At 38.9% G+C, this 19,459-nt stretch overlaps 2 protein-coding genes and 1 long non-coding RNA gene across 7 annotated transcripts in view; 1 reads left to right on the forward strand and 2 right to left on the reverse strand.

The window, feature by feature from the left end:
• Positions 1 to 4,844, reverse strand: part of mtss1 (MTSS I-BAR domain containing 1) — a 59,608-nt gene extending 54,764 nt beyond the window's left edge. The window contains exons 1-2 of one of the 4 annotated variants that reach the window (XM_058778327.1): positions 4,548 to 4,844; positions 4,097 to 4,282 (exon numbers count right to left, since the gene is read on the reverse strand). In XM_058778327.1, the coding sequence (XP_058634310.1) occupies positions 4,097 to 4,168 (72 nt within the window). In that variant the 5' untranslated portion in view covers positions 4,169 to 4,282; positions 4,548 to 4,844. Of the gene's footprint in view, positions 1 to 4,096 lie in introns of all 4 variants that reach the window. The other 3 variants (XM_058778325.1, XM_058778324.1, XM_058778328.1) reach the window with 3 other exon arrangements.
• Positions 4,845 to 6,690: 1,846 nt separating this feature from the next.
• Positions 6,691 to 12,597, reverse strand: osgn1 (oxidative stress induced growth inhibitor 1). 2 transcript variants are annotated; one of them, XM_058780240.1, is made up of 6 exons: positions 12,378 to 12,597; positions 10,817 to 10,884; positions 10,223 to 10,359; positions 9,821 to 10,012; positions 9,324 to 9,415; positions 6,691 to 8,936 (listed from the first exon to the last, which is right to left on the reverse strand). In XM_058780240.1, the coding sequence occupies exons 2-6, from the start codon at positions 10,872 to 10,874 to the stop codon at positions 7,871 to 7,873; spliced, it is 1,545 nt and encodes a 514-aa protein (XP_058636223.1). In that variant the 5' UTR covers positions 10,875 to 10,884; positions 12,378 to 12,597; the 3' UTR covers positions 6,691 to 7,870. The 2 variants fall into 2 exon arrangements, with proteins under 2 accessions (XP_058636223.1, XP_058636224.1); XM_058780241.1 differs by lacking the exon at positions 12,378 to 12,597 and having other exon boundaries at positions 10,817 to 12,356.
• A 232-nt stretch (positions 12,598 to 12,829) lies between these two features.
• On the forward strand, positions 12,830 to 18,845 carry LOC131542706 (uncharacterized). The gene is made up of 3 exons (XR_009271768.1): positions 12,830 to 13,055; positions 17,947 to 17,994; positions 18,097 to 18,845. It is a non-coding gene; the product is annotated as an uncharacterized LOC131542706 (long non-coding RNA).
• The last annotated feature ends 614 nt before the right edge of the window (positions 18,846 to 19,459 follow it).

The raw sequence follows: 19,459 nt of genomic DNA on the forward strand, positions 1-19,459 counted from the left end.
AATGGTGTGAAAGGAAAAATTAAGTAATGTGCATTCCAGAAAACATTTGCTTCAATCCATTAATGTCAAGCAAAGCAGAAAAAACCCAAGACAACCAAGCTCACATCCCTCAATGCTGAACTTCATATACACTCTTAAAAATAAAGGTGCTTCAAAAAGTTCTTCAAGCGATGCCATAGAAGAACCATTCAGTCAAAGGTTCTTTAAAGAACCATCTCTTCCTTACCTTTTTATAATCTGAAGAACCTTCTTTCACCACAAAGAACCTTTTGTGAAGTCCTTCAGATGTTAAAGGTTCTTTATGGAACCATTTAGACAAAAAGGTTCTTCTATGGCATCGTGAAGCACCTTTATTTTTAAGAGTGTACCCTCATAAAATGTTTATGTAGCCAATATGTATAATTTCTGAAAAAATAAAAATAAAAAACCCACATCAAATTCTTAGAAGAAACAACTTTTACGTTGACAGCTTAACTTTATTTCTGACCAGTGACATTTGTCTCCGACTACAATTTATCTTTGCACTTTTGTATTTCACAGCCTACGCTTACATTGAGGGCTGTCAACGTAAGTGACATTTTACATAAGCAGCAGCTAGCCAGGCACTTTGCATGCGTTACTCTTGAACTTTGTGGAAATCGGGTGCAACACTGAGCATAACTTAAGAGGTGAGGGAGCATACAGACTAGGCTTGGGCGGTAATATGGTATACCGCGGGATCTAAAAATAGCAACGGTATCAGTTTCAATACCGTTATACCGTCATAAAAAACAATGCACTTATATAGGAGACGAGGATATATATTAAATATAATTTATTTAATGCCTAAAAATGCGTATGCTTGGTTGTCATCACGTGACAGCGTGGAGGAGAAAGAGAGAAAGGGGGAAAGATGGCGAGTCGCGCACCAAGTGACCTGGTCTCGAAAAAGAACACAACTTCTGCAGTTTGGCAGTATTTCGGGTTTCGACCGAACGAGAAGGGAGAGGCGGTAAATACGGACGAGGCAATTTGCAAATTGTGCAACAAAAAGGTGACCGCGAGAGATGGAAATACCTCGAACCTAAAGTCGCATATACGAAACCACCATCCACTCACACTGCTGCGAGGATGGACCCGAGTTCACTCAGTGCAACCAACATGATCTCACAGAATTCCGTGTAATGTTCACGGACTTAATTAACCTCCGAATCTGTGGTGGCATCACGGAATCGCCGAAAATTCCGTGATGGGCTCACAGAAAAAATTCCGTGATGGACTCACAGAAGTGATACCAATGTAAGTCAGTGACAGGCATCAGCCGTGCTCCACGCACGGAAACCCTTAGCATCAACATGCCGACGCGATACTGGGAAATTTATCGTCATCATTATTGTTCAGACCTGGGTAGGTTTAAGGTAGGGATGGGGTCAGGTACTCCAGTGAAAGTATAACTGCATCGGAGTCACTCTTTTTACGTGGTCCGATGCAGCGCTGGTGTTGAACCAGTGAATCCGTGCATGGACCACGGCTGGTGCCTTCTGTGAGCCCATCACGGAATTTTCGGCTTTTCCGTGATGCCACCACAGATTCGGAGGTTAATTAAGTCCGTGAACATTACACGGAATTCTGTGAGATCAGGTTGGTGCAACAGTTTCAACGCCTCCCGATGCAGGACCAACCACATCTAGGTCCACCGACAGCCGCTTTGCAATACTTTTTATAATATGGATGTTTATGTTAATTTAATTCTGTTTGACTGTTGTATTTGCACTTTTTTCTAAACTGCTATTTGTTGCTAATAAAAGTTGTTAATATTGTTGTGCATGTTATTGTTTCAGTATTAGTGTTTGGTATTTAGTTTCTGAACGGTTTAGGCACAAGCCAACAGTTTGGTGACACTGTCTGAGCCTTATGTCATAATTTTTTTATTATTCACGGTAATACCGTATACCGAGGTAAAATAGGGAGGAGGTTTGACGGTATCAAAATTTGGAAACCGCCCAAGCCTAATACAGACATTAGATCTACCCAAAATAATGTAGTGTGAATGTAGACTAGTATAAAAGAATGATTCCCTCCAAATACCTGACGTCTGGTATCTGGAAATAGCTACTTCGTCCTGCTTATTTAAGTAATAGTATTAAAGCTTTGCACTTTGTATTATTTGAGTCAAAGCTTGATTACAAAGCACACCGAGTAAAGTAAATATCCCATACGATATGATCTTTAAAACAAATCTTGTGTCATGAACCCACACGAGGATGAGTAAATCATGACTTTTTTTGAGGGGGGGGATGAACTAAACTTTTAAATCTAGACAATAATCTAAACTTTCATAGAAAGTACTTAACTTCTCTGCTCCATGCACTTGGACATCAGTGCACACTATGGTCGGCGCTAGTTATTGAGTTCTAACAGGTCAAAACGTAGCCTTTGCCCCACAGCTGTTTTTCTGTGAATCATAACTTTACATGCACGCAAATTCACGCGCGCGCACACACACACACACACAATCATGGGGATATCCTGCACACTTCCCCCTTCCTGTGAGTCAAGTGGCCTATTTCCACATTAACAGCACGCATACAAATGGATAGCTGCTGGTCCATTCATTCGCTCATGAAACTCAGACTTTACCTCAACCGAGTACAAACAAAAACATGGAAATTTGTCATCATAAATGCAAACCATTAAATGGCAAACATGCAACAATCCACATGTTCATAAAATACCGTCGCCTAAAATGTATTTAAACAATCAAGAAATGTTTGCTGTTGCATTACATAGAAACATAATTCACATTTTTTTAAGTGTACGTGTAAATACTTTTTGCTAATACTTGTAGGTACACCAAAAAGTCAAAAAATGATATCTACAATGCTTTTCTGCGCATTTGAAACAATAAACCACATAAAATGATGCATAAACAAACGTCATAATATAAATCCTTTAAGGACAGAAGAAAACAATGCTTTGACTGAATGCATAACTGTAAATTGAGCCCTAATGTCTAGCTTTTAATACAATGAATAAAGCCTGAGTCAAACATTGAGCGATGTTTACAACAGGATATGACACACGTTAAAGACTTCCTGCTCACCTGTGCGCACTCACACACCACTGCATTACAACAAGGAAAACAATTAGTCAGAGTTATTATGAACAACTGGTATTAGCAGTATTTTCATGTTACAATACATTAAAAGTCTTCATCCAGTGTCCGAAAATGTTCATCAACACTGCTGTTAGACAACAGGACATAACTTAACACTGCATCTGCTGAGACTGTTAACTAGAACTTCTGACAGATGACAAACTGAGCTGACACATCTTAGATAGACTGATTAATTTAGTAAACTAGGCTGGATAATAGCTCAATGCTTTGATATATGCCATAGTACTACTAAATAAATATTATAATCATATACCATCATATCTGCCTGGCTCATTTAAATACATAGCCATATTTAAATGACATTTTGGACAAATACCATAGTGTCCTTGATGTGCAGTTCAAACACTCTGGTGTATGAATATGCTTCTGCCATGGGTATTATGGTAAAACCATGTTTTTGGATATTGTGACATTGTATAGATCTTGCATTAACATGTATATAAACAAAACATGGGTGTACTATAAGGTAATTTTTTTTTCTGTAAGTGATGGTACTCCAAGCTCCAAGGTAGTTAAAAGAATACCAATGTGCAGGTCAAATTAGCCATTTTAATATCATGCTAGTTTTATGTTAGTGTGACAGCAATCCCTTTGAAGTGCCTTTGAACATGGAAGGTGGAATAACCACATATTTTTCTACTGTATATTATTAACAAATAACCTAAATGTATACGGTCTTTTAACTAGTAAATGCACTCATATATCCTAAATGATCAGCCTACACTGATGTAAACGGTGAATTGAAGGGGACGCACATCACAGGGCGGCTGGATTCACATCTATCAGCAGCCGGCCAACCACAGAACTGTTGCCAACCCTCCAAAACAGCTGGAAAATAACTTATTCTGAGCCTTTCTACAGACAGGCTCCAAACCCACCCATGATGCTGGGGGGAAATCAAAGCATCGGGTGTGTTATTTCAATTTGAGAGGGACTCACCTTCATGTCGTTCATGATGATTTGGAAGAGCCCTCCCAAAGCGCTGCACTCCTTCTCCATTCCCGCATCCATTTTACCACCCCAAAAACACACGCGCAGCGGTGACACTTATCCTCCTTAGGAAAGCTCGCCACGAAACCCGCTGTCAATCTCTGAAGGGTGCGGTACGAGGCTGTTTTTTGAAGGCTATCGTGTGAATAAGGCAAAAGCGGATAAATTAACGCAAAAATAATGAGTGTTATTCCGCTGATTGGCTGCCTGGCGCAAGTAAACTAGTCCCGGCCACGCAACTTACCAAACCTCTGAAAATACATCGCATCGCCACGATAAAAGTGGATCAAAAATCTAAAAACGGGATTTTTGACAATAAATCTCCAGGTCAAAAAAGTGCCACGTAAGCACAGGTAAACCCGCAGGAAAAACCGACCGTTGAAAGTCTGCGCCGAAGTACCTGGCTCGGCGTTTTCAAAAGCTTGGCTCTGCTGGATCGATAGTCACGTTAGTTTAGATCGCGTCAACCGCCGTGTTTTTTATTCCTCATGGTTTCATTCAGTCGATCCAGCCGCTGATATGTCCTTTATGGTGATTATTTTGAGCGGTTGCCGTTTGAAAGCGCTTTTCGGGTAAAATGAATACAGCGAAACCTGACTTAAGTGTCGACTCCTGATAGATTCCACAGAGTAAGTGGTAAACATTCACTCCTGGCTCGCTCGCTCTCGCGCTTTCTAACCCGTTTGTGTGGATCTGCTGGCGACGAACTCAAAAAGGGGCGGAGCATGAGTACTTCGGACATGTTCGTGCTTTTCCGTTTTGTCATAACATACAAGTAGTTGATGTATGTAAATCATATATGTGACCCTGGACCTCAAAACCAGTCATAAGGGTCATGCATTTTATACCTCATCTGAAAGCGGAATAAATACGCTTTCCATTGATGTATGGTTTGTTAGGATAGGACAATATTTGGCCGAGATCCAACTATTTGAAAATCTGGAATCTGAGGGTGCAAAAAAACAAAAAACAACAACAAAAAAAATCAACATTTTGAGAAAATCGCCTTTATAGTTGTCCATATTAAGTCCTTAGCAATGAACATTGCTAATCAAAAATTAAGTTTTGATATATCTACGGTAGGAAATTCGCAAAATATCTTAATGGAACATGATCTTTACTTAACATCCTAATGATTTTTGGCATATGTTGGCATATTGCTACAAATATACCCGTGCGACTTATGACTGGTTTTGTGGTGCAGGGTCACATATAATATATGTATGACCTATATAATAATATGATCTCATAATAGACACAATATAAAATGTTTGTACTTTTAAAAGCATTTAAGATGAACAAGTAAAAGCAAAAATGTGAATAAAATTTGTGAAATAGTTACCAACTGCATCACTTTTAGAACTATATTGCTCTTTTTAACCATTTATTTTTAATTATCATAAGACTTGATAAAAACTGTTCAAAACCATTTTCTTGATATGACTACAAGCTGTCCACAATTACTAAACTCTCTCTTCTTAAACAATTTAAAATGTACTTTCTTTCTGTAAAGATAAATCAGAATGGAAGTACATCCTGTTAAATTTATGTAGCCTACACACAAGAGCTGGTTTTCAGGGATTCATATCATCTATGAGTCAGCATCACTGTAATCTTGCCCAGCCTTGTGCTGTTACCTGACATTAAGAAATGAGTCCACCTCTCAGCTCAGCGGTCTCATAGCAACGCAGACATGATAAATTCAGCATCACGACCTCTAGTGGCCACCTGTCTGTCTGTGGGAGAGAGAGGAGGTCACCTTGTTCAGAAAAGGGCATCTTCATGTGCCCACTCACAGCACAAACATGCAGACTCACAAAGTCTTTAAGTCACAAAGGAGTATTTAAGTCAGTGTCTTTTAGTGTTGCTATAAAATCAACAGTTCAGTTCACATACACATAAGTTTCGAAATCACACACACAAAGTATCGTTTTATTTGTTTAATTAGCAATTCGATTTTTAGAATTCATTTATAGAGATTGCTCTCGAAAAGAGCCATTTCTAACCGAATACATATTTTAGAGCTTGTCATAAGTAGAGCAAAATTGCATTAAATTATATTCATTATCTTAAAAAGATTTTTTTAACACAAGTACACTTGAACTAGTACAGATGTCTTTAAGCTGTAGTAGATACTTGCCACCATCTAGTGGTGAAACTTTACTAGCGTTTTGTAATATATATGATGTAATACTAGTGTATTACAAAACGTATAGTATATACTGTATACTGCCTATTTTTTTTAGTTTTTACATAATTTGAATATTTTTTGTATATATTATGTATGCCATATTTTCATATATTAACCTATTAAAAATAGTAATATTAAAGAAAATATTTGAAGAACTCGACTTTAATTAAATACGTCCTACAACACACAGAAGCCTTATTGTTATCACGCGACCCTTTTATGGCTCGAAAATATGAACAATGTACAAGACACATTTTCAAAAACTTTTTATGACCTTAGTTGGCTTTGACAAACATTCTTAAAACTGCACAGTAAAAGTAGTAGTCACCGATAGACACATGAAGGCATGGTATTGTTTTCAGGCTTCATTTTTTATTTTTTAAATAGTATTTGACTGCAACAACCCATGCAGATAAACTACATATTTTTACTTTTTTTTAAAAAGTACAAACTATTTTTACAAACATGGTTTGATCAGAGCTGCCAGGGTTTAAAACTTACATGCAAGTAATACAGCAGAAATAGTTTTTAGATTAGAAAAAAGGAGGTTGCATCAGAACCTTGAATCTAGAATCATTTTCTTGAAGGAACAAGATATGCATTTGATTTGAATTTACATCTTACAAAATTTTAAATAAATGTACAGGTATTCTACTCATTGCAGGCACTCATTGCAGGTCATTTACTCGAAAGGTCCTCGAGGCCATATATTTGGCCCCTGCCAGTTAATGCAGTGGTGAATAAGCTTATGTAGGATTAAACATTCATTCAAATAAGATCATGATGGATCATTATGTCTGATGCAATGTTGCTGGCTTCAGTCACGGCATGCAAAGGCCCTCTTGTGGTCAGTTTTGTAAGTGCAGTCTGACCTCACTTGAGGTTGGCTTTGGGTTAGTAACAGCAGCATGAAACAAGGACGTCTTAAACTTTTAAGAGCCCTAATTCTGGTATAACTAAACGATTCACTACAACTGTATGCTTTACTTGGGAAGGCAATGTATGGAAGATCAAATGTTACAATGATCTTTCAGATTTTTTAGGTCCACTATGATTTATACATTCATTGAAGACTACAGTAAGAAGGTTAGTACCAACATTGATACAACAGCAGCATTTGCTTGGCAAAGATTAGTTTTGTTTTTCCTTAGATGAAGGAAATATTAGATTTGAAAACACTGAGATTACAAATGTTAATTTGGCACAACAGAACATGATTGCTGTGAGAACATGAGTAGTGTTTTGAGTGAGCAGCCATGGACAAATAAATCCCTGAAGTGTTAAAGCACCCTGTGTCCGGAGACTCAGATTAATGTTCAGAGGTGGGTTAGTTAGCCATTAACAACAAAAATCTGTGTCCGTGCGCTTGCAATTCTGCATGTCGGAGTGGTCATAAACTGTTCAACAACTGATTCCTTTGTGTCAGCTGGAGCAGAACCACTGAGCATTTTCCGACAAGTATGTGGATTTTGGAAGTACCAGATAGCTATACATCAAAGATCTCTTTTCACCCCTTTAAAGTCAATGTCTTTTCATGCTTCCAATGTGCAGTTGGTGAGTTGAATATTCAATGAGCTTGTTGTGCAATTCTCTTGAAGTTTGTTACTTTGTTTTCGGGCGATATCGCACGCAATGGCCAAAGCTCCGCCTTTCAAGAACCGCACAAAGTTCTCGCCCACCAGCGGACCAACGGCATACATCCCTGGCTCCTTCACGCACTCATACGTGTATGGATCCACATCTAGTGGGTTCCGCCGACAACTGATCGACTCTTCTGAGTCCAACGCTAGTGGGCGACCATGTTCTGGGAGGAATGACAGGTTGGGATGGGCACCAATCAAAACGAGCGCCATTGAGACTTGCAGCACTGTCTGTATCCCCCTCTCATCCTCAAGCACACACTTGCCATCAGGTCTGAAGGCAGCCACATGGTGCTTTGGGAAACTAAGGTAACCAGGGTAACAGGTATATGGGCTGGTGCTATCATCAGGTGAAGAAAGAGGTTGGTTGGACAGATTGACCACCGTCTCACCCACTTTGTGCTGCTGTCGGCTCATCATTTGATGCACTTTGTGGTACTCAGGGTAGAGGAGCTTGGGAAGCTGGTTGAAGATGAGCGCCGGATCGCTCACAGGTCGCCTAAAGGCGTGATATACAGGAGTGTTCAAGTGGTGAGCTGCGAGAACGGCATCTGCCGCCGTCAACCCAGCACCAACCACAAGAACCGGCTCTGAAGCACGGTCCAAGCGGCCTGATGAAATAGCAGCCTCCAGCTCCCAGAAGCTGTGGCACACGAAGGGAAGGTTTTCACCTTCCACGCCGAGACGGGCCGGGATGTCGTGGGTTCCTGTGGCAAGCACCACGTTCTCTGCATAAACTGAGAACGGGACTTCAATTACTTCATCTCCTTCACCACTGCTTGCTCTTCTCTGGAGGCCTTGGATCATCCAAACGGAGCAGCCAGATTCAAGGGAAACCCGAGACACTGAGGTTACGGTGGTGCTGCAAGCAAAGCTCTTCTCCAGACCCATTTTAGTCACATAGTGCTGGTAGTATGACGCAATCTCAGCTGGTGTGGCCCGGTCATTACGTAAATTTCTGCATACATAAACCAGTACGTTAAATTATCCGTTTTGATCATTTGTAACATCTTAAAATGTTCTACTCTTTATGCCTAATTTATTCACAAAAAAGTACAATTTGTAAAAAAACTAAACTTATTTTACAAAAACCATATTATTTATGTTTTTGAGAGAGATTAAGATAATTATTGCTTACTTGTACTTCTCACATTATGTTAGAAAAAGAGAACGTATTTCAACAGAAAAATGTACACAGAGCAGCTGTAAGTTGCTTACATAACACAATGGGGTAATCTTATTTCCACATCAGACTTATTTCCAAGAATCTGACTAAACATGTATGAAATACGAGCCCTTTATTCTCTGCACTAATTTTAATGTTTCAGTTTCTTTTCATTTATACCTTCGTTTATCTCTCATCCACTCCTTCAGCTTCAACCCAGGAAGTTCCATCCAGTTAGCCAAGCTGAGTGTCAACATTGAGCCCTCCATCGCCTGCAGGAATCGAGCATAAGAAACAACAATTTGACATCTTGGAATGAAGCAGGCAGAGCACAAGAAAAACATCTGATTAAACTGGTACAAAACCTCAATAGAAGACACTGTTGCCATTATTTTCAGGCACGCAACGATTAAATCACATGAGTTCTTGTGGTTTTTTTCCCCCCACAGGGCTGTACTTTTGTATTAAGGTGAACCTCATATTTCACCCCATTTCTCATCACTGTAATATATATGAACATTTTACTTCTGTGTTTTACTCATTGCTCTTTATCACATGACAGTAATAGGAACGCAACTTTGGAAAAGGTCTCCAAAATCTGAAGAAAATGTAATTTTCAATATGTCTGCTGAGGCATTGGATCAGAAGCCAGAAATATTTTAGGTGTGGTTACTTACATGCCAGGCCCCTCCAGGTGGTCCCTTCCCCAGTACAAGGTGAGGTGTGGCCCTTTCCGGCTCATGTCTCCATATCAGCGGGGAGGCGCAATCCACCCCAAAGTCACCATCTGGAAGAAGGAGGGCATCGAAGAGCACAGCCACAGGATTTGATGAACGGCCCTCTAAACCCTCACACAGGTACTCCAGATCCTACATGCACATAAGACAAAATGTTTTTTTTTTTTTTTTTCTGTATTCAACATGAGAATGTGTGATCGACTACATTCACTAATCCTTTTAGAAGTCTATAGAGGCTTTTGGTAAAAAACAAAAACAAACAAAAAAAAACCATACAAGTCACCACTTGTTATGTAAAGAGATGTGGTAAATGTATATATGGGGATTATGTGTATGCATTACCTGGTCAAACAAAGACAGATGAGGATTCTCTGTCAGCTTGTTATGCAAAATTGGGTTGGGATGGAAGCCATCGGGGGAAAGGTAAGGTGTGTATCCCGACAGCAAATAAGAGAGACAAATCCCTGATGGTCCATTACCTGAAAGACAGCCATGCATGTGAATACTGGAAAGCTCTATATATCAGGAACTGCAACAGAATAAGAGTTTTTAATCTGATATAATCTCACATTTAAACATGGTAAATGTAACTGAGGTGAAAGGATTATCAAAGTATTGAAAAAACAAATGCAAGGGATTCTGGATGTGCAGAACATTTTTGAATAACATGCCTTCCAATTCTGTGTAAGGCTGCTGAGCTTTCTGTAGAGTTCTGCACGCACAGATTCCATTTGAGCCTGGTCATTAGTTAATTCTGGACCTTGGCTGCAATACAACATTTCAAATTGCTCAGAGAAGTACAGTCTAGAACAAAGATAACAATGGGAAAGAAACAACAGAACAAAAATAGAATGCTTTTGCATGCATTATGCATGTAAATGTGCATTAACAATTGCGAGTGCTCATGGACAACAAATATATAATGACAACTCTTACCAACAATGACAACAGGCAGAATATCCTCAGAAAATGTGTCTTTGTTGTACAACTCCATAGTGGCTCACCTGTTACATGCACAAAAAAAAGAACAAATGGCGAGCTGCAAAAGCTATAAACACAACCATAAACCCCCCTCCCAAGATACAAACAACCAGATCACTTCATCCGATTTAGACTTTCTTAGTCATGACCAGTGATGGTGACTAATATTGTCCTCTTGTATTAGATAACCCTATATAATCTGCATTATAGTAAGGCAAACTATAAGCTTCAGCCGGTACTTCTTATGAATCAACCGATGTATTGTTACGTAACAGGAGAAGTTCAATGTAACCATGAGTATGCAGAATTTTTTTTAAAGTGACAGCGCATGTTTAAATAAAGCGGTTCGCGCCAGGGTCGAAATCGCCGAGTCATTTTGAATAGCGACCAGACGACGTGCCAGATGTCAAGTACACTTATTAATACACAAATACACTTAAATATAAAGCTCTGCTTAATATTTTACTTAATTTTATAAACGTGTAACGCACGTAGGTGAGTTTACAGACTTCGTTTTCTTGAATGGAGTCAAGGGGGCGTGTGTGCCTAGCTTTAAAGTGTGACTACGCCGTTACCAACGTGTGAACTATAGTTAAAATTGTCGGACTGCTCATTTAAGACACTTGAGACGTTTTCCCCCACTGCCTTGCAAACTGCGAATAATTTTTGATTGACAAGTATGTCGCCGTGACAGCGACCCGCGTGCACAGGTCAGTTCTGAAGTCCATTCAAGGAACCAAACCGCACGCTTTCACGTGTGCCTGTATTTAAAGAGATAGTTCACGCAAAACTAAAACTACTGTCATCATATACTCATGCTAATGTACTTCCAAATGTGAAGAAACCAAAAGGAGATGTTACACAGAATGACAGTCCTACCCATTTACATTCTTAATGTGTGGGCAAAAATGCTATGGAAGTGAATGGTGACTGAAGCCAAGTCCCTAACATTCTGTAAATTACATTTTCTTTCACTTTTAATATACGCTCATACATGATAATGCATTTAATAACTGAGGTATTTGTGCTCCATAGAACTTTCCAGAGCAGTCGACATGCGCTTCTCAGTGATGGCTTCATCGTTTCACAGTCGCATTGTGCGAAGCATGCCTCACCGCCCCCTTTTTAGCTGGTAAGATGCGCGAATATCCTGATCAGACACCCCAGACTGCAGGGCGACTGGATTGCAGTTACGAAGATTACACGAGAGCCGGTAACCGTCTGCTGCGTAACCCAGATGCTTGTATTGTATTTCAGTCTTGCGCGTTTCATAACTGTAAGTGCGCTGTCCACTGTCCAGACATGCCCAGGGGGCAATTTCCATATCCGACGGACACATTACAACGCAACACCAAATTAAGGAAACAAGAACAAAGATGACTTAAATTGACCCAAGATGAGATGAGTGCAAAATATGACGCAATTATTTAAAAACAATTGATAATGATGTCAAGTTTTCTAATGTATCTTTCATTAGCGTAAACCATCACGACTGGAATGTAGAAAAAGCACGTACCTGTAATGCAAATTTCCGAGATCCCAATAACTCGCAGTTGACTTAAGACAGCAATTCTTGAATATACAAGCAGAGCGACTGCGTTGATATTTTAAGTATACAGTTAAAATACAACCGCAGCTTTCTCCCGTTGTTGCCTGTGTGTGGCTGGAAAAAGAGATGCCGCACAGTTACAGCACCACGACACTCGTGCGGTGATGGGTTTTATAATTCTTCTTCAGCGACCGCCCATACGAGCCAATCATCGAGCGAAGACGTGACGCTTAGCATTATGATTGGTTGGATGAGGGTTGGCGCAGGAGCGTGTTCTAGCTTGTAGTTTTCCATTCACTGACAGTGATCTCATCCCTGATTGGTCTGAAACTAGCTCTCACTCCACATTAGCCAATCAGCAATCGCAGCTGCTTGAACGGTGTTTCTGCCATAGAATTACTAACGTAACGGCTTAAGGAAAGTAATGTTAAGACCTGTTTTTAAACAGTCTATGGTTAAAACCCATCACATCTCCATTACAGAAAATTATTACCTTTATTGGCCCCATAAACAATTATGTTAGCATTTCTTTTGTAATACAAATGTGAATTATTTAACGTTACCGAAGATTCTTTATTCACAAGACAAAAACTTTGACGTTGAATGTATCTTACAGAATTGCAACAGCAATGAGAACTGCTAAAGGTTTGTGTATTTCGTTTGTATTCTTAGTTTGTGTATTTGTCTATATCTGTATTTGTCTGTATTTCAGTTTTTCATTCATTATTTAAAAAATTTAAAAAATCATTTTGATAGCCCTGGCTCTTTTCTCCTTAGGCCTATATTGATCGCCAGATACAGCATGAAAACAGATTTATTATTACTTTTTTTTTTTTCTGACTGGGTGATATGGTTGCTTGGTCAGGTGACTCACAGCTAGCAGACTTCCTGTTACTTTGTATGACCTCATTTTTGTAATTTATATTCCTTTTGTACTGAACTTTGCGCGTGCTTAGTGTGCTGTTGTAAAATAGATGTAAACCCTTTCCATCAATCCTCATATTTTAGTTACAACATAAAAACAATAATAGTACGTGACTGGGTGACATGCTTACAGGTCAGGCCATGCAATATAACTAGTAAACGTCTGTGTTACTTTCTTTGACCCCCACCCTGCTCAGAAGAGAAAGAAAGTTTCCATTGTTGGGAACTAATTACTTAAATCCTCATTCAAGGTCTTTTCTCCTGGGTGTATGAACATTTTGTTGAGTTCTGAAAGGAGACTTTTTAATAAATTGTAAAAGGGAACAGTGCCTGTTTGGCAACTTCAGTGCGTAACTTGAACAGCATGTCTAGAAATATGATCATACGTTCGAAAAAGAGAACCATGTTGACTGTGGACTGGGATCATAGATTCATATTGTTCATACAGTTCAGATGAAGGACAAATACAATAGTATTCTGTGGCAATGCCATGGTATTTTGATAACCCACGACATTTACATAATACTCCAAGGCATTTAAAAAAAATACTACAGAACTGCAAAGATTACCATTGCAATGGCTCTAAAATGGTATGTGTAAGAAATGAAAAACAATTATCATGGAACCTTTTCTAAATATCATCACAACGTTGATTGAGGTGTTGATAAAACTTTTGAGATTTGGAAGGACTTGTTCTTGCTATCTACCAAACATTTAACCAACGAATATGCTGTCTTGTGAACATTGTGATCCTTTATTAAGATTTATCAAGTCTCATCGCAGTTAAGACTGTACACATATTGGAATATGTTTTTTCTCTTTTGGATTGTATCTGGACTTGCGAGAGGTTGACAGTGTTACTGTAGTTATCAGATTATTTTAGCTGCATTTAAGTTAATCCACAGATTAAATAACTCAAATGTTGGCATTTTTTAATCATTATACATTTACTATCTGTAATTAATGGGTTTAAAACAAGCATTTTGTCATAGACCAAATGTTTCATTTTAGTCTTTTACACTTTACTTCAGTAGCCTCTTGCATTCTGCTGGCTAGTCAGCGTATGACTCAACAAGTTTCCAGTTAGACAGAATGAGGGGCCCTTTTCAAAAGGCTTCCGAAAGCATTTCTCTTTAGTCTATCCAAGAGTCAACAGCACTCACAAAGAGAACCAAGTCTATGTTATTACAATGCATCGCTTCATCAGCTCAAGAGCGAAAGAATGGTAAAATGAAAATCTGATTCAACAGGTCCTGTGCAGTTGTCATGGTAGCTCAGAAGTTATGTAAATGCTTATGCAACATTTTTTGGGCAATGTGCACAGAAGCCATGAGAATGAAAAGCAATTGCGGTGTTAGGCAAACTTGGGTTTGTTTACGTGTCATTTTTTTTTTTTTTTTTTTTTTTATGTTAACATTTGTTAGCATATACAGCAGGTATCACGAGCAAACAATAGCTTTCTACCGCTTGGGTAGTGTTAACGACGTACATATGATTCATAGTATATTAACTTGAAATCTTAAAACATTTTGTATTATATGTAGAAATTAACGTTGACCAAGATTAATAAATGTCATGGAAGTACTTCTCATAGATTTTGTTCATTTTAACTATTGTTAACTGATGTTAACATTAACAACCTTGTTGTAATGTATTACCTACCTTACTCTTAGAAAAGAAGCGTTAAAAAATTACACACTTTATGTGTAACACTCTAATTTACACATTTTGTGTCAATATTAAATAAAAATGTTGAAAAGAATAACCTCTTTTACACATGTTTTTGTGTAGTTTAAAAATCAACACAACTTGTGTATTTACACACAGCATTTAACACAATATGTGTAGACCGATGTGCTGCTAACACTTTATATGTAGTTTTTAAAGACGTCCGTTAGTAGTAGCTAGTGTGAACCAACCAATAGGGACTAACGTTAGGGACTTTGAACAGAATCCAGTCTGTAGTCATTTTAGTCTGTAATGACAGCGATGTGCTATTTCGTTTTACTTCTGTATTGTTGTAAGTAAAATATCGTATTTATACCATAATCGCTTTATTATGTTAATCGACTAACCCTCAAGTCAAAACTTCTTGTCAAAACCACCTTTTTACTATGGAGGAGACAATTCGCTCCATGTCCCGCCAATTCGCGCTGGAGACTGCTAGCAAGATTCCTCAAGTAAGATGTACTTGAAATCATATTTTGCTTACATTTATTAACAAAAGCAATGTTTCCTGATGCTGTTGTTTTAATACTGTTTTAAACGTGCAGGCACAGCGAAATTTTGTGGGCAAAACCTGGTCATTGTCAATAACGTTAGCTGAAGCATATTAACGTTAGTCATGTAACTGTAAATCAAGCAGCTTTCTGTTGGTTAGCGCAGCGAAAACGCGTTGAAAACTGATTTCAAATAGATCATCTTTTCCCACTTTCACTCGAAATTCCCGAGAGTGAAGACACCTTTACAAATGACTGAATTTAGCACTCGAAATTTCGCCAAGCAGTGGTAAATATGACATTTACATTTACATTTAGTCATTTTGCAGACACTTTTATCCAAAGTGACTTACAATTGGGGAATACATAAAGCGATTCATCTTGAAGAGGCAATCAGACAGAGGAAGTGCTGTTAACACCAAGTCTCAGGCATTGTTCAAATAAGTACAAGCTAGCAAGGGAAGGAATAAATAAAGAGAAAGATAAAGTTTTTTTTTTTAAGTTTAGGATGAATTCAAGTAACGTTAGTGTCGAAAGAGATGAGTTTTCAGTTGTTGCTTGAAGATTGACAGGGATCCAGCACTCCGGATAGGGGTGGGAAGATCATTCCACCAGCCAGCTACATGCAAGCATCAATGTCTTGAACTTGATGCGAGCTGCAACCGGTAGCCAGTGCAAGGAGATAAATAAAGAGAGGTGTAACATGGGCTCTTTTGGGCTCGTTGAAGACCAGTCGTGCCGCTGCATTCTGAATCATTTGTAGAGGTTTGATTGTGTTTGATGGAAGTCCAGCCAGAAGAGCATTGCAGTAGTCAGCCTAGAAATGACAAGGGCCTAGTTGTGCAGCATGCTCCGTCAGAAAGGACCTGATCTTTCTGATGTTGTGTAGTGCAAACCTGCAAGATCGAGCAGTCTTTGCAGTGTGCTCTTTGAAGGTCAGCTGGTCATCAAAGATTACACCAAGATTTCTGACCGATGTTGATGGGGTAATTGTTGAAGTACCTAGCTGGATGGTGAAATCATGCTGTGGAGTCGGAGTGGAAGGGAAGACAGGTTGAGCTGTAAGTGATGTTCTTCTCTGTTCGAGATGTCCGCCAGGCAGCCTGAGATCCGTGCAGCTACCGTTGGATCATCTGGTTGAAAAGAGAGATAGAGCTGTGTGTCATCAGCGTAGCAATGGTAGGAGAAGCCATGTGTCTGTGTGATGGTACCCAGTGATGTGGTGTATGTGGAGAGGAGCAGGGGTCCAGGAACCCCCAGTTGATGTGCTTTGGATACCTCCCCTCCCCAGGCCACCCTGAAGGACCTACCAGTGAGATAGTATTCAAACCAGCAAAGTTGAATCCCTGTGATGCCCATGATGAGAGGGTGGACAGGAGGATCTGATGATTGACAGTGTCAAAAGCGGCAGATAGATCCAGCAGAATGAGGACTGATGATTTGGAATTGGCTTTTGCAATTCACAGGGCTTCAGTGACTGAGAGTAGCACAGCCTCAGTTGAATGGCCACTCCTGAATCCTGACTGTTTAGCGTCCAGTTTGTTGTTCTGTGAAAGAAACAATGATACCTGGTTGAAGACAACTCGTTCAAGTGTTTTCGCTATGAATGGAAGGAGAGAGACAGGTCTGTAGTTTTCTATAAGAGAAGTGTTTAATGTAGGTTTTTTGAGCAGTGGGGTTACCTGAGCCTGCTTGAACGCAGTGGGGAAGATGCCTGTGAGGAGGGATGTGTTGATGATGTGTGTGAGTGCAGGTAAGAGTGTGGGTGAGATTGCTTGGAGAAGGTGTGAGGGGATTGGGTCTAGAGGACATGTTGTAGGATGGCTGGAGAGGAGAAGTTTGGATACTTCCGCCTCAGTGAGGGGACAGAAGGAGAAGATGGGAGTTTTAGCAGTGGATGTGATTGGTTGGAGGTCGTGTGTGTGTGGAGATGAGAACTGACTACTGATTGTTCTAGTTTTGTCTGTGAAAAAAGTGGCCAAGTCATCAGCTGGTATAGAAGTGGTGGGAGGTGGTGGAGGGGGACAGAGAAGAGAATTAAATGTTCTGAAGAAATTACGCGTGTCTGGAGCGCTGTTGATCTTGTTGTGGAAATGTAAGGATTTGGCAGTGTGGACTTCAGCAGAGAAAGATACCTACTCAGGTCCTACGGATTGTTTGATTTGCGCCGCACTTTTAGACTCTGTATTTTACTCTGTATTTGTCAATAAAGAAATGGTGCTAGCAATGCTCTTTATTTATTATGTCTAAAGTATTTTAAAGTTTACTGAAATGATTAGCAATGTTATAAGCGCTTTGGAGCCACTGGTGCAGACCAGGTAGCTTACAATCTAAATTTGCTAACATTATATCAAATACTGTAAGTGATGTCTAACATTATGTTTATTACACAGAAAATGAACCAATCAGAAGATGGACCATTCTCGATGTTCACCATTCAGGTAAGCGCTGTGATAAAACTCACACTAAATCATTCATTCATACCAAATCTTTAATTTATAAACTTTAGTTTATATTTTAGCATTATTTTGATCTTTCATTAGGCAGAAGACTCTCTGCCATTGCAGTCCCACATGACCAGGAAGGTACTATTATCAGCGCACTAGTGATGGGTCGTTCTTGAACGATCGTTCATTTTGAACGAATCTTTAATGTGACTCGGGAAGAACGAGTCGTCTCGGGGAGTGATTCGTTCAGTCGCGCATGCGCAACATCCTATAGGTTCTGCACTGAATTAATTCACCTGCTTTGAGTCTTTGGGTTTTTCGAGTCGTTTGTTCATCACGTGACAGCCCCATAAGCTAAACCTATGCAGTCTGAGGGAAAAAGACTTAATAATAATAATAATAATAACCAACTCTTTAGTTTATTACCTTTGTTACCACATTCAGTGAATCATCATGACAGAAATTCATGTTTGCATTTGTGGTTGTGGACATGCATACAGACCAGGAAACATTCTGATGTTGTCAGTCAAGTTCTGAGCAGGTTCCAGTCTTCGGAGAAGTTCATTTATTCCCAAAGGTGGACAAAAACATTGTGTTGGTTTTTAAAAGACTATTTTGATAATGACTTTTACTCCTGTGCTGTGGAAAAGATGAAGGAGTACAGACATTGATAATAAGAAATGTTTTTTGAGCATCAAAGAGACTTCTTTCAAAATACTGTTGGCCACCAGTGTACATCAATCCAGCAAAGTCTGGAAAAAAGTGAAATGATTATGAAGGTGGGGTTATGTCATGTTACCTAATGAGATGAAAAGAACTGTTTTGTCCTGTGTTGGATATTTCCTTTTTGACTGCTTAAAATTGTATATATATTCTGCAATTCTATGAATGTAATTGTTGATATTTAATTATAATAAACATTTTGACAATAAGCTAACCAACCAACCATTTGTCCATTTATTTTGTCAAATGCGAACATTTTGTTTAGAGATTTTTAACACAATGTTTGTAGTGAAGGACAGCACATAATGTGTTAAATTATACACGTTTACACATCTTTGCAACAACCTTTCTGACACACTTACTGTGTTAAAATCATAAACACAATGAATGAGTAAAAATCTTTTACCCATCACCCATTAATGTGTTAAAATTTAACACAGGTTTTGTCATTTTTTAACACATCTTTTCTAAGAGCAGTGACAGGGAATGTCAATTACTAAAATGTCAAAGAGAGCTATCAAATATTAACAAACTATGATTTATTACTGATAATTTGACAATTTTGTAGCTGAAGATCAATATTCAAATATAAATGATCTAAAAACAAACATCTCAAGATAAATATGATGAAACTTAACCTGTGGTTAAGTAATAATTTAATCCACCGAAAGAGGTGAAAGGACACCAAAACAATGAAAACGGAGGAAAAAAAAAAATTGAATAACATGATTTATGC

The sequence above is a fragment of the Onychostoma macrolepis genome, chromosome 06, assembly GCF_012432095.1.
Source record: "Onychostoma macrolepis isolate SWU-2019 chromosome 06, ASM1243209v1, whole genome shotgun sequence".
Lineage (NCBI taxonomy): Eukaryota > Metazoa > Chordata > Actinopteri > Cypriniformes > Cyprinidae > Onychostoma > Onychostoma macrolepis.